Source organism: Columba livia, chromosome 3 (genome assembly GCF_036013475.1).
Source record: "Columba livia isolate bColLiv1 breed racing homer chromosome 3, bColLiv1.pat.W.v2, whole genome shotgun sequence".
In the NCBI taxonomy this organism is placed as follows: domain Eukaryota; kingdom Metazoa; phylum Chordata; class Aves; order Columbiformes; family Columbidae; genus Columba; species Columba livia.
Genome location: NC_088604.1, coordinates 65881313 through 65897397, shown reverse-complemented (window position 1 = coordinate 65897397; position 16085 = coordinate 65881313). Strand labels below are relative to the sequence as shown.

The 16085-nt window shown below is 39.9% G+C and overlaps 1 protein-coding gene across 11 annotated transcripts in view; it reads right to left on the bottom strand.

Moving 5' to 3' along the window:
- Window positions 1-16085, bottom strand: part of CNKSR3 (CNKSR family member 3) — a 60623-nt gene that overhangs the window by 29662 nt on the left and 14876 nt on the right. For 10 of the 11 annotated variants that reach the window (XM_065057342.1, XM_021294755.2, XM_065057346.1 and 7 more), the window contains exon 2: window positions 188-351. In XM_065057342.1, the coding sequence (XP_064913414.1) occupies window positions 188-351 (164 nt within the window). Of the gene's footprint in view, window positions 1-187; window positions 352-3340; window positions 3400-16085 lie in introns of all 11 variants that reach the window. The other variant, XM_065057343.1, reaches the window with a different exon arrangement.

Here is a 16085-nt window from a genome sequence, read left to right as displayed (position 1 = left end):
AAAGTTAAGAGAGCTATTAACATAAAGCTTGTGAGAATTCAACAAATTTTAACTAGTTTATTTTACCATGATGTGTGACGGAAAGCAAGAGTCAGCAGTATTCTGTTTTTATCAGACTTGCCTCGGTTATTCACCTAAAAGAGCACTTAAAGAAATTCTTTGAGTAGCTGTTGACCACTTAACTGACCAGAGCACACAGGAGATCCACAGCCTCCAGAACCAGTTCCTGGTGTCCAATCCGTGAGATACCCAAGTCTTCAAGGTCCTGGTGAGAAATCTGCAACAGTTGTTCACCATTTATCTTCTCCCGTTCGAATTTATGGACATACTGCTGCAGGCAATCATCCAGGCCTAACAAAGCACAAAAGAGAGAAGGGGATGTGGTTACAAATTTCTGTCTTTTTTTTTAATTTGCATTCATGGGGAAGGGGAAAAAGACACAGCACACACACACCACACACACAAAAAAAACCAACACCATACACAACAACAAACTCTGTAAAAGGCACCGGTTGCAAGCTCATACAACATGCAATGCCAAATTCTGAAAGAAACTTGCATGTGGGTCTTCAGGTGACCTAAGATAATGCACAACCCACCTGTTCAGCAGATATGAATGTTCTTTTTGTGTCTGCACAGGCAAAGAAAGCTATCTGGGGGTATGCATAGACCCAGCTATCAGGATAACCCAAAACCTTGAAAGGCAATCAAAGCAACAACAAAAAATAATGACTTAAGAAAAAAAAAAAGAAAAAGCAAGGCAAGAACAAAGATCTTGCCCAAATCCTAGTTAAAGAAACAAACCAAAGCACAAAACCACACGACTCCCCATCCACTTTTACATAAAAGGGTTGAATGAATTATGAGAGGAAAACGGAACAAAGGCAAAGCAATCAAAATCATGTTTGGCTCAAGTTTCATTATTCCCTTGATTTATGAGACCCTGCAGCTTCCTGAATCAGCCATTCCTTCCCCTTGCTAAGGATTAATGGCACAAACCAGTAAGAAATCCGGTTCACTTCTGTATCTATGAACTATTTTTCAAGTAGTTTAGAGTATTTTGTCCCAGCAATATACCCAAAATCCTCACTTCAAGTTGTGATTCTATGATCCTGTTCTTTACAGCATCTCTCCCAGCAATTACATAAAGCATTTCTGGTGTTCATTCTGTTTTATTTAACTAAATGTGTTAGTCCTGTTTTCTTGTGTATTCTGCTCTTTTCCCCTGTTCTTAAAGATCCTGTGAGCAGCAACAATGGGGAAAAATTTTTTTGGATGTGTTATTTCAAAGACGATGCAGTGCTCCTGATGCCCTGTTCCACTTCAGCATACTACCTAGAGCATTAAGAACAGATTTAATTCAATCTGTTTTGTAGAAATACACCATGTTCACTGAAAATAATTGACAGGAGCAAAAATGCAGATTATACATTCAAGATGTGCTTTGTAGCATCCAAAATAGCTACATTGTTTGATGATTCAGTTTTTACAAAAAAATGAACCATTAGCTGTATAAAGGATGTTTATCCACAACACTGGCTCAAAAGGAAGGCATTGAGATGGACAGGATGTCAAATGCTGCAGATGAGAAACATGAACAGTGTCCTGAAGTACAAGAAAATGAGAGCCAGAAGACCAGCACTTGATTCTGCTCATGGAGCCGCAGCAGCAGCCTGGAAAACAAGCACTCCCAGCACACGCTACTGCCAAGAAAACCCGCAAGAAAAACCACAAGGCGGGGGTTTAGGAGTCACAGGAAACATTAATTTCATAACAGCAGCACCAGCAGTCACTGCTGCCTTGCAGTGTCTGGTCACAGCAACTTGGTAAACTATGGACCCCCAAAGACCCTGACTTCCTTCACACATATCACCTGCCTTTATTATTCTTGCTTAGAAATTAATAAGTACGAATATCCCAGCACTTAGCAGTCACCCCTTTACAGCACACAGGCATGCTTAATTATTGCAGTACATCAAAATCTGGCTGAAGAAGCTTGACTCCTCCACGTGCAGAGCTACTAGTATGCACAGCTTGATTTTTAAGCATAATTATGAATGGGAAAACCCACATGCAAGCTAAGCAGAGTCTCCCAGGGCTACAGTTGTTCGGGGTTCACTCTTGTTTCTTCCCATCTGTCTTGGCAAGGCTGTACAAATCTTGAAAATTGAGCCCAGTGTTCTCTTTCCCACAGGCACCAAATTCTCCCTTAGGCTATACAAACTCTTTTCCCAGGAAAAATAATAAAAAGATCTGGCCTTCATTGTTTGACAATTTATTTTTTCAAAACAAATTCTCAACTGAGGCTGACATACAGTGCACATATTTGGCATTCCTAATTTTTAATGCTGTCTTGCAGACCACTCTTTCCCATCATTTGCCATTGTAGAGCCCACAGTTTCCATTACAAATTACACAAATACCTAAAATAAAACACTATATTCAGCATGCAATGAAGGTTATAGCTTAAGTTTTTTGGATGCAGTATAGCTTTTGCTTACTTCCCTTTTGTGTGTTGGCTCAACTTCCTAGGTCCTCATTCTGTGCTAAAACAGGAGACTCAAATGTATGTATTCCTCCCAAGAAATAAAACTATGGCTTTCAGTTTGCCTGTGCTTTTGAATTTCTATTTGCCTGTTCTTGAAGGTCTAGTACATCTTGAACAGCTACCTCCAAGATATTTTTAATAGAAGTCCTTGAAAACAATGATTCTACCATCACACCATAAGACTCTATTTTATAAAATAAAATGTTACAAAATCACACAAATGTTAATTCAAAACAGTCAACACAGAGGAACAGCCTCTTAGCTAGAAATATATTTAAGTGACCGAAACTATGCAAAGCAGGAAACGAAGACAGACCTATACAATCATGACAGGCATTCACTAGTTGTTTAAGATGAGCTTACTAACATTAACATTATTTTTACTACAAAAATATTTTAATTGATATTGTAACCACACAGCCTATTGTTTAATTTTCCGTCACATTAAATGTTTAAACATCATATGCAAACAAAAAAAATCCTATTTCTCCAAGAGGGAAAGGAGAAGGAAAAAAAAAGACAGACACTCATAAATCAGTTCAGTACAATAAACTAAATAATATTTAAGTGAAGTTTATAAAGTCAGCATTCAAATGCCACTGTAATCTAAATTAACTGCTCATTTTTTCTTTTTCCAAGCATCTCAATTCTTCCCATGTATTTTCTCTGTGAACTTCAGAGCCTCACATAGACTTGCTATTGGCCATTAGCAAAGCCTGGATATTTTTGAGAAACTTAGATGACTTAAAAACTATAAGAAGCAGTCTACATCACTCAAAGGTGCTTTCTTACATGCCAGGTCATTTTCAGCCATGCAACATTAGCAGGTTCAAGCAAGAAAGTAGCTTTCTCTGTTTCAAAAAAAAAAAAAAAAAACAATTAAGACCCTCACATTTGAAAATATATCTATATTTATCTCCTTTACCCACTGAAGCACCCTTCTGAAGTCTAATCTATTCATTTTATGCTCAAAGTGTGTTTAAAAAGCATTTATCTCAATTGCATGTGAGTAATCTCTGTAATATTCCTTGCACATACATCAAAACCACACATGAAAGATAGCATCGCATTGCATAACTGTTAGAGAATGAGGGAAGATGGAAATGGAAATAGCAATTGCAGAATGTTACCCAAGTTTTACAACAATAGCAGCAGTGATTTTTATGAAGAGGAAGGATAGGAGAGAGACTAGTCTAGTTAATGTGATTCATGTTGTGAAAACCCTTCTGGGGAACTACAGTGTAACTTGAACAAGAATTTCTCCCAAATTTTGGCAGGTGTAAAGATGTGCAAATAGATCCTAAGAACTGTCTAGACTTCTCAGTCCAAATAACCTTCCATCATCATGCAAAGCACTCCAAAAGATATTCAATAACTTGCACTCAGGTAAAAACATTAGGACAGGTCTTACCCTTACAGATTTGCACTGATACCAACCTCAGTCCGTTTCCAAGATTAAGAAAGTTATTAAAAATAAGAATTGAGGGAAGAAAAAAAAAAAAAAAGAAAAGAAAAATAAAACATTAAGGGGGTTAAGGGAGAGGCTTGGATCTAAGCTATACCTATCAGTTTACTATTCAGAGAAAATTAACATTTCTACTGTTGACAGATGTCAGCCATTCAGCAATGACATGTGACTTTCAAAGTACTAGAGACATGTGTTTTCTAAGTATTGTTGTTCAATAGTTTCATATTTTTTACTCAACTTCTGTGCTGGACATTACCAAATTTACCTACCACATATCAACAAAAACATTTGACTAACATATTAAAGCCACAGGTCCAAAATGAGCTGGCTTGCCACCTCTTCTTTCCTCCCACCATCCCCCTCTTCCTCACTCTCTTCTCTTCTGAGACCATAGATTCTATAATATATACTCCACCATGGGAGACAGCAAGGAAGCGGAAAGGGAGATAGACAGGACAAGGAGCTAAGGAATGAATGGTGAGGGGGAACAGGGAGGTGATAGGGATAATTTTCCATTAGTTCAGGAGCTTGAACAGATTCTCAGGATAGGTCATAAAATGGCAAAGCTGACATGAGAAAGCAGAAAGAGCACAAGCCACTTGACCAGAAGAAGAACTTACAAGAACAAGACCTTCTTCTTCACACAGCACCACCACAGGGATCATTACTCACTGTCTCAAGGAAATACAGCCTTATTATTATGAACATGTACTCATCACTTCTCTCTTGGGTGACTCTTACCAACTGGAAGCACCTTGTGTCTCAGGGTATCACCAAGGTTCAACTACAAACCTCAACCTATCGAGAAGCTCCCTTGGACGGTTGGCTAGGTGGGGCTGCCCAAGTATTTTTTTGCCTCATTGCCTTAAAAAACATACATTCAAATGGCATAATCTGACCTTCCCACCTACAAAAGTCACTCCTACTCTGGTCTCCCCTCCAGGGTTTATTCAATTGTCACTTTTACTCTCCAAGGACTCCTTGCACTCACCAACTTCAATCCGTCCTCCCAAACTTTGAAAGATCATAAATTACACAGAATCACAGAATGTTAGGGATTAGAAGGGACCTCAAGAGATCATCTAGTCCAATTCCCCTGCTGGAGCAGGAACATATAGATGAATGTGTCCAGGCAGGTCTTTAATGTCTCCAGAGGAAGAGACTCCACAACCCCCCTGGGCAGCCTGTTTCCAGTGTTCTGTTACCCCCACTGAGAAGAAGTTTCTTCTCAAATTTAAGTGGAACCTCTTATGTTCCAACTTGAACCCACTACCCCTTGTCCTACTGTTGGTTGTCATTGAGAAGAGCCTGGCTCCATCCTCTTGAACACTCACCCTTTATGTATCTGTAAACATTAATGAGGTCACCCCTCAGTCTCCTCCAAGCTAGAGACCCAAATCCCTCAGTCTTTCCTCATAAGGGAGATGCTCCATTCCCTTAATCATCTTTGTTGCCCTGCGCTGGTCTCTCCCCAGCAGTTTCCTGTCCTTCTTGAACTGAGGGGCCTGGAACTGGACACAATATTCCAGGTGTGGTCTCACCAGGGCAGAGTAGAGGGGAAGGAGAACCTCTCTCTACCTACTAACCACCCCCCTTCTAATACACCCCAGGATGCCATTGGCCTTCCTGGCCACAAGGGCACAGTGCTGGCTCATGGTCATCCTGCTGTCCACCAGGATTCTAGGAGAATTTTTGACAGAGCCCATAGTACATGCCATTATACAACCATTTATATTCCATATAATTTTAAAACTGTTCTTGTGATAGCTTTCTCCTTTCGTTTTCTCCATCTGTTTCCAGGACTGGAAGAAATTAATAAAAGAAAAGGCAGGAAGGAATCAAATGAACATTAGAGAGAAAAGAGCTACTTCATAAGCAGGTGAACCAGGCCTCTCAGAAGGCAAATGAAAAGAAGAAGAAGGGTCTTCAAGACAGCTGTGAAAAGCAGAAACAGCTCAGTAGGCCAGGTACAAGGTGACAAGAAACAAATTGTTTCCTTTCTCCTTGAACATTTCAAACACAAAGTTTCTTTGTATAGAACACTGTGGAAGGGCTTTTTCCACTGTAACACCACAGATGCCATTCTCCTCCTCCAGTATTACAGACAAACAGAACCAGGGATGATATTGACAAGACAGTTCAGGTTCCTTTAAAAGGATGATAAAAAATAAATCTAGAGCAGTCAGTGGAAAGTTAATTCAGTAATAACTTAAGGCTAGGTAAGAACTGACTTTCTGGGACACAGCCTGATTTTTTCTTAGCTAACATTATTGTCTTAGAATTTCTCTTTCCATAAGTTTTCAAAACAAAAGTTCAGTTATCAGATGGCATGAGTCACTTATAAGGGCCAGAAAAGAGCTCAAAGGCCTTAGTTTGCCAAGAAAAAAAGCCTTCAAGGGATCTTTGAATTACTGTCTAGTGTACAAAGGTTAAAAAAAACCTTCCTTGTTCAATTTTTTAATCAAAGTAGTTTCACAATCACTCATAACATCGCCACCATCTGAAGTATCAATCACTTTGGAAAAAAAGAAAAAGAAAAAAGAACTGAAGAGCAAGAGTTGCTTCTTATTAGCATCACAAAATGTTTCCTGCATAAACCAACTTGTTCATAAAATAATTGACTACTTGAGGAAAACTTATAAGCAACACTTCCACATTTCTATTTAATCATCTGTATCCTAACCAAGCAGAAACAGCCTGTTGCCTTACCAGACATTAGGTCTGACTTTGCTGAGGACATGCACTGCCTAGAACAGCACAGAAGTTCCTTGTCTGTCCCCCACATCATACAGGGATGAAACCAGACAAACTGCCACCCTCTGCCTGCCAGCAGGGATGCAAAGGGCAGCCCTGTCATGAAGGTCACAGCAGGACATAGGGAAAGGGCAAAGCCTTCAACTTCGATAATGAATGCTTTACTGTTCCTTCTGACTAACAGTTGCACAGAAAGCCTTTTACAACATGTTCCTATTTTCAGTATTTCCAACTAACATATTTAGCCTGGAAAAACAGACTACATACACATGCGTTCACACTACCTCAAAATAAATCCATTCATTTCATTCAGATCCATCCATAAATCCATCAGCTTGTTTTGAATGCAACACTGAAAGCTTTGCCTTGTAGTAAAAGAAATGGTGGGTAAATTTGGGTTGTAAACCATCCTGATCAGAAGGGCTACAGAGGCTGTGTTTAACCTTCAGTTGTTCCACACAATTGCAAATTAACAGGCCTTCCGCCGTGCCATACTTTTTACCAGTCCTCCCTACAATTCCAGCAGTACCCATTATGCTCTGGACCATGAACATGAGGACAACTATAAGCTTCAACATTCCATAGGGTAAAACATGGAAGTGTGTTAAGGAAGACTTAAAATAGCTTTTGTCCACACACTTGCCTTCCAAGACTCCAGCAGGTTTGCAAAGCAAGACCTCTCTCTAGAAGAGACAGAAAAAAATATTTCTCAGGAAACAAAATATTTTCAGAAAACTAAGCAGACTTGGACCAACCAAGAGTGAAGTCTTTATGAAAGAAAAGATTGTAGGGAGGAGGGGGATGCAATAGAGGCCTATAAAGCCAGGCACAGAAAAACAGAAAGAACACTCATTATACATAATCTCTTCCAACACAGAAATTAGGGAGAGTCAATGAGGCTACCATGCAACAGGTCCAAACAGGCAATAAGAGCGTGATTCTTCACACAGCAGTATACAATGAGTGTTCAACATCCATTCAGGTTCAGGGGAAGCTGAACAGATTCATGAAAGTAAATGCCATAGAAGTCATGCCCGACTCTGAAGGATTAAACCAGAAATGGTTGGAGGCTTGAGGAAGCCTACAGAAGTAAACACACAATACGTCATCTTTCTTATGATACTCCTTAACATAGCCCTTTTTGCCAGAAATACTCAGGATGGTACACTGAGCTAGATGGCACCAGACACAGGACTTCCACAGCTGTGCACACAGCACCAAAATGTAAATAGCAGCTTTGTTTTAATTATTTTTATCCTAAGACTTTAGAAAACCGTTAACTCTTCACTAGTGGAAGGTGTTATTGGTGTTGGTATTTACTGTAATAGTGGCAGAAGATTTTCCCAAAAAAAGAAAAAAAAAAGAAATGGGAGTGCAGAAGAAAAAGGCTAAACACTAAAGACCTTTACAGATGGGTTAAAAAAAAAAAAAAAGCAAAAATAGACCCCGGTAATACTAGAAATAGATCACAATGAATCATACAGCTGCTCTTGTGGGTTGTAATCCAGCTTGAGATACTAACAGCAAGTGGAAAATTGCAAGAGTGAGTTTATTTAGAAATTGTACCTTCAGTTGACAATGAGTGAACTTGCATCAAGACTGCAAAATATTTGATGTGAGTGAATGGTAGTATACAATAAACTGAGATAAAAGCAGTTATATAATAAGTGAAAAGTCAATGGTATTTAATTCCAAAAGCATTTCAGTTAAAACTCAAAAGTTGAGTTTTCTTTCTTTTTTAATAGCTCTCTTTCCAAAGATAATTCCTTATTACAACATCACTTAAAAGCTTCAAGTTAAAGGTAAAATTAAAATGTAACACTATAGAAATTGAAAAGTGAATTGTGCTGGTATTCCACATTTAAAAAAATAAAACAAAAAACAACCAACCAAGCAAAAACACAGCATAATGACATACAAGTTTAACCAGAAAAATCTCTCTTTATAAAAGAGATACAAGCATGAAGACATAGGCCAATCATACTTTACTACACTGAAAACAGATCACTATGCCACAATCACAGATTGACAGTGTTTTTCAGTTTGACAGGGAATTCCCTCTAGACCATGAAAAGGGAGAGCATACCCAGGAACAACAATCAAAAAGAAAAAGCCACTGTATTACATTCCCACCGATTTGAAGGCAGGTGAGTCCACATACAGGTGCAGTCATGTTTTTCATCAGCTGAGCTGGACCAGACATCTGTGCACAGCTCTGGGCACAGCTCTGTAGCACATAGCCAGCCATAACCTAGTGGGGCTTTGCTGCTGTCTCGCATCAGCCCCTACCCCAAGAGAACCCCACTGACTCTACCTCTGAATATTAGGCCACTAAATATCTTCTGGCTTTTCTAGGGCTGAAATGAATAGGACAGAGGAGAGAATCGGAAGGGTGAAAGTGAGAAAACTTGTGGGTTGAGACAAAGACAATTTAATAGGTAAAGCAAAAGCTGTGCACAGAAGCAAAACAAGGGATTCGTTCATCCCTTCCCATGGGCAGGCAGCTGTTCAGCATCTCCAGGAAAGCGGGGGTCATCATGTGTCATGGTTACTCGGGAGGACAAATGCCATTAGTCTGAACATCACCTCCTTCCCTCTTCTCCCAGCTTTATATGCTGAACATGACATCATATGGTGTAGAATATCCCTATGGCCAGTTGGGGTCAGCTGTCCCAGCTGTGTCCCCTCCCAACCTTTTGTGCGCTCCTCACCTTCTTGCTGGCAGGGCAGTATGAGAAGCTGAAAAGTCCTTGACTACCTAGCAACAACTAAAACATCAGTGTGTTATCAACATTATCCTCATTCTATAACCAAAACGCAGCACTATACCAGCTACTAGGAAGAAAAATAGCTATCCCAGACAAAAACAGAACACTTGGGAAAACTGGTTTCCAAGAAGGAAGAAAAGGAACCACAAACAAGGGCTCATATTCAAGACCTCAAACACCTGGCAGCACAATATCTTGCTGGCAGCATTTCAGCTGTAACTCTTTGCTAATCCCAGCCACCACCAGAACAGGATTGCTGACCAGAGAAAGATGAAAAACAAAAAAAAAAAAAGAAAGAAGAAAACAGATGCTCATCATTCTTTTTCCTGCTTTGGTATACATTCTCTGTCTGCATCAAGCATCTTCACACAATACAACACTCATACTTAGATTTTCTCTTTTAAGAACCAACTACATCACTCCCTGACCAGCTACACTTGGTAAAAGCAATCTTTCCATGCTTTAACAGATTTTGTTTGACAAACTAAATAAATGCGATGAAAGCAGAGCATATCCATATGTTGTATGCAGATAGACCTGGCACCCTAAGTTTCAATAGAACACGCAATGAAAGCCAACATTCAGCAAATGCATGCAAAACACATTAAAAGAGAGAACACACCTGCCCCGAGCAGACAAGCCCAAATAGCTTCCTAGCCAATAACACAATATGTCTTCAGAGACACTGGTGACAACATCCTCCCTAAACTTCACAGTAAAAACAATATCCTACTTGTGGCAAAATGTAACTAACATTCATCCTCTGGATATAGTGCAGCATGAGTAAGGCAACACAAACCAAATTAAAGAGCAGCAGCTGCAATGAGGCACTTCAATCAATATTTATTGCTCAAGTAACACTTAAGAACTAAAATAAACTCCAAACTGAAACAAGAAAACACCCCTTTGCCAATATACTAATACATGCAAAGGTGTGCCTATTTGTCTGTTGGCTGCATTTAAAACAGCTGAAATTAAATGGGTTTAAAATGGCACTCCACTGACACAGAAGCACCTCTAGCGAGTATGACCAAGATCTTGTTATTCTTTTTCACCTTAAGTTTTTGCCATTATATCTAGCAATCAATGTAGCTTCTCCTCCCCCCACCCCAAAAATTATTTTAAACCCACAGAGCTTGGTGCTGCATACTATAGCAGACTACTGGAACAGCAGAAAAATTCACCTTTAATTGTTACTAAAAAAATGGTTCTTGAACCAATTCATTCAAACTCTTTTGACAGCAAGTGCCTGCATTGAACATACCCTGGTGTTTGTCACCACTCAAAATAATTTTGCTGAAGACATGACTGACAGCATCAACAAATATGGACCTTGTAGCATGGTAAAAGAATTATCACTCAATGTGACTTTGAAGTTGCATGCATGCATGCATTAGGAGGGGCAAGAAAGATGACTAAATGGCAGTGGTGAAAAATAGATGCCATAGGATTTAAAATAGCCAAAAACACTGCCAGCTCCTTTCTACACCCTAGAAAATTATGTTCTGTCTTTTTTTTGCTGCTTGCAACTGATGGCTGTGACTAATCAAAAGGTGCTGCTTAAACACGGCATCAACAGAGGTTTAGTTACTTTGTTATCCCAGCGTAGAGTGACTTCATTAACTCCACTTCAGCAATGAGTATAGACCTGTTCCACATACAACAGAATACACTAATATGTCCTGGAGGCAATTAGTGACATAACATATCGTCCTCATATACTGTGTGAAAACTCTGACAAACTTTCACCAGAGTTCAAATGTGGGTGCTCTGTTTCACACTGGCATTGAAAAATCTCACTCCAAGATGCTCAGAAGTTGTTTCCCAATGCACAAAGAACGACCAAGTCTTCCAGTAGAAAAAAAAAGACAGTGGTAAAACAAAAAGAAAAAAAAAGTGGAGAAAACCAAGCTATCCCAGTACTCCTTTTTCTCACTCCACTAAGGCTTTTTATTTATACGAAGGACACTTTAAGACATGCTGGCCGATACATTCTAAATTATATTCTAACAGGAATTTGCAACTTCTGTAGTCAAGGTAGGTCTTTTTCTCTCTCACTGAAAAATTAATTGTTCCTTCCATTGATGCAAGTAACAGCTTTGCCTAGGCACAGCAGGGTTTTCAGCAGGAATGAAATCACAGTGGTATCTGGCCACTGAAAGCTGCAGTTGAGAAGAATCTCCAGACAAGACCTTTGTCGCTCCCTCCGTACAGTGCTAGGCTTTGTACAGAATCGATCCACTTCACCATGTGCCCTCTCCTGTACAGAGCATTTGGGATGACTACTTCAGAAACAAACCACCCGTGGGCACTTGTCTCTTCTGCAGCTAGGTGGCAACAAGAACTGAGGCAGGAGACTATTTGCCATCTCATCTTCAGGATGGTCAAACACCCTGACTCACACTCTCACTAAAGAGGCAACAGGCAGGAGAACAACATTACCTCAGAACATTCACTTCATTGGACTCCAGATGGCACAAAGAGATGAATACTTGGTTACTGCCAACTCACTTCTATCCGAAACTCAGGTAAAGCTTCCCCACACCACCAAAGCCAGATTTGTCCCAGTCATTTAACATCAACATGTTGACAGGAGAAGGCAAGCTGCACAGATGCCTGTGCCTCAACCACCACAACAGGACCTCCATAAACTCAACATCAGCAGCAGCTTCAGCTAGTACAATGGGCTGTAAACTATGAAAAAAAGTAGAAGGACACAACCTTGTCTGCCATTTTTGCTGTGGAATTTCTGCAGAGAATGAGGGCAAAGAGCTGCAGGGGGATGGTGGATAAACAGCAGAAAGCGGCACCACTATGCTCAGCAGACCTCATCTGCTAGAGAGCTGGCATGCACCTCCTGAGACCCCCAAGGCTGCTCCTCACTGGAACAGCTGCGGACCCCACTTAGAGAGAGGTATATTTCCTCACACCCATTAACAGCTCCAAAGAGAAGTCCGAAATAAATCTTGTATCTGCTACTAACATACAGATGTTTTCACTAAATCAGTGCAGCCACAGAGAAATACATTTCCCAGAATTTTCCAACTCACATAACCATGCCGAATTTGTTCGGTGGTTACATTTTTATACCACTATTCTAACACACACTTTTTACAGGAGAACTTTTATTCCAAACAAGCCTTTAAAACACTTCACTATTTTGCTTACGTGTCATGGTTTAACCCGAACTGGCAACTAAGCACCACCCAGACGTTCACTCACTTGTTCGCCCTGCAATGGGAAAGATGAGAAAGCTCATGGGTTGAGAGTTTAATTCGGTAAAGCAAAAGCTTATGCTTATACCAAATCCAAAACATAGTCTCATGCCTCATACTAGCTACTATGAAGAAAATTAGCTCTATCCCAGCCAAAACCAGAACACTCACAGAAGTATAATGGCACTGAACCTAAAATAGTCTCAATGCTAGCTGTAGAGTCATCCACAAGATTACAGGAACCAGCTATTTTTTTTAATGGAAACAATTTCTTTTTATTGTTCTAGTGAAATAAGTATATTAAGTGTAGCTTAATCCATAGCAGGAAAATGGAACCATTTGAGTCTCCAGAGGCAAAAAACTCCAGAAACTATGGAAATTACAGAATTAGGATACAGTCTCCAAGTCATGTTGTATGGCTAAAAACCACTCCCTAGTCTCATTCTTCCCATTGACCATCCATTCCTCTCTCCAACATCCCTGATCCTCCTCTTTCCCACCTATACCACACTACCACCACCTTGCCAGAAAACCTTCCAGGTCCTATCCATAACAACAGTGGTGCAGAGAGCCAAACTAGAGGTGATGAGGAGCCCACCAGGTATTCTGGCTGTGTTTGATTATCTTCTGGGAAGCACACCAGTGCACCAGAAAAATGGTGCAAATAGTAGGCTGGACAAGCTCTGTGTCATGGACCAGCATAACCATTCCTGAGACACTAGCGCACAGCCTGGCAGCAAAGGACAGCATGCAAGGCACAGGTTTTTGGAAATGTGCTACATAAGTATCATGGAGGAAGTATCACAGAGGAACCAGAGATGTTACAGGACTGCATTTGACACCAAGGACTTAATGAATATAAGAAGGCACTTTAATGACTGATGAGAGGTTGAACAAGTGGCAGTGAATACGCAAATCTTTGAGGACAGCAAGGAATATACCGTGGTGTGGGATGTAGGGTTGCACAGCAGGTTAACAGGTGGTCCTACGAGGTACAGCTGACAATCCTATTTGCCCATCCAAGTACTTGTAGGGGTAGGGGGAAAGGAAGAGAAGATGGGACAGAGATGGAGAAGGTCTCTGCACTGTCAGTGCCTGACATAAAAATGAAGTCCCGCCTGCATGCCAGTGCTCTCACCATATCCCCAGATACAAAGCATTCAAGACACACCAAGTGCATTTACTAAGTGTTCAAAACTGACACAACATGTGTCACACCAGTGTCCCAGGCTGCTGGTCAGACTGGTCTTATGGGACTCAAATGTTATTACCATCAGTGACTTTGTATAATATTGCTTAAAGTGAAGCAACATTTCACTTCTTACCAAGGGGTATGTCCTTTGTCAGTTTCACCCCATCCCTCACGCCCCCCCGCTCCTGTTTTCCAAGAAGCCAGCATAAAGATAAACTTAACAAGAGGCAGCTCCCTATCACAGTACTTTTCTACCTCACCTAACTTTGTTATTACTATACTTTAAAGTAATTCACAACCAAATTTAAAAACTATTTTCACAACAGCACCAGACATGGGAGGACTCCCGGACAATTTAATGAGCCATTCCCTTTATAAAGTCTTGTAATTTCAATTGTAATGTTAATGTATTCACAGTAACACACAGCTTGCATCAGCACCATCACATGATGAAACTTCAAGGTGTCAGAAATTCAAAGCAGCCTGAATGAGGAAATGCTTCTGCTTCACAGAGAGTTAACCTCAGTAACATACAGCCACCTGTATTTCCACCTGTATCATCTTTTGCCTACTGACACTTCAAAGCAATGCTTCTTCAGTTGATTATTCTCATGCTTTTAACAGTTCTCTTTGTCTACACAGCATCACTGATTTCTCATGTATAGTCAATTTTGCCTCATACAGCAAGTTTTCTATGGCACTGTTTATTTTTTTAAAAAGTTACTTTCAAAGCTTTTTTAGCAAAATATCTTTGTATGTTAACTTCTTTCATTAGCTTTCATACAAAACAAATTAATCAACAGTTCATTTTAAAAAGAGCTCCCATGCCCATCTCAATTAAGTACTAAATTCAACATCTGAAAGGACAGGAACTGGTACAGAAAGGCAACCCTTGCAAGAGGCAAAAACAGGCAGATGCCTCCTAAAAACTGACAAGCCACCCATGGAGAAAATGACTGTTTATCCAGTGGCTGATCCACCTTATAAGGACCATATTTCTCCCTCATCCCAAACACTATTACTCCTAATTTCAGTTATATCAAACTTCACATCAGCCATGTCTACATATGTAGAGTAACCATGGAGGAGGACTCTCTAAGCTGGATTTTAAATAAGGCTAAATAGTTAACATTCATGAAGATAATAAACCAACCATTTAACAGCTCTACTTTTAAGTATTAAGTGAACAATCTCTCCTTAAGGCTTTGAGTTCTGTATTTGCAAAACAGATGCACAATGGGCTGAAAAATCCCATAAATTGTTTGCATTCTTGATGTCTGACATAATTTACTCCTTGGGGACCGCACTACGTGTGTATGTGTGTGCACGTGGGAGATTACATGCAATCTTTTACAATGAGGCCCTCATCCTTATCCTGTAACATAACTTTAAGCACTAAAAATAACCCATGGATCTGCTGCTGTATTAAGAGCAGTGATCAAAATGTCACCTATTAACTTTTGCATCACTATAATAGGTTTGTATTCCTGCTTCCCAGGAAATCCAGTTGCATATTGCAGTTTCCTGAATGCAGACCCTGCTTTAGCTACCCCAAGTGCATAATCACAAGGATATGGCTATTTAGTTGGACACTAACAATGGGAGATACCCACTAACAGTCAAATAATACAGATAAAACTCTTCAATTCCCTAGCCTGGGTTATGAAGACACACAAGAAACTCCAAGAGCTTGGAGTGGATAGCTGCACTTAACACAGTAGTAAATCACAAAGAATGAACTCAAACCAGAAGTCTCTGAAACAGGTGAAAAGCAGGCTAAAAATCAAACAGGTGCAAATACTGTCCTAAAAACAGTGTGTGTAATAATTCTTGCACCTGTTTTTCAAGTCAAATATGTTCTCCTCCCTAATTTCTATTTCTAGGGTCACCTAGAAACTAATTTCTTATTTTTCTTCTACTCACTGCTCCTCTGTTTACCTTTCAAATACCACAAAGTCTAAAAAACATAATAATAATAATAAAGAACCCTGTTGGTGCTCAGAAGCTGGATGAAGTCCACTATCAGCTATTACAAACTTCAGTGTTTTTTGCAAATCAGTACAAAGAGTGGAAATGAGAAGTAGTAAATGCAAGGTTTTATGTCAAATTGGACACGTCATGTAGCTCCATGACTAAAATT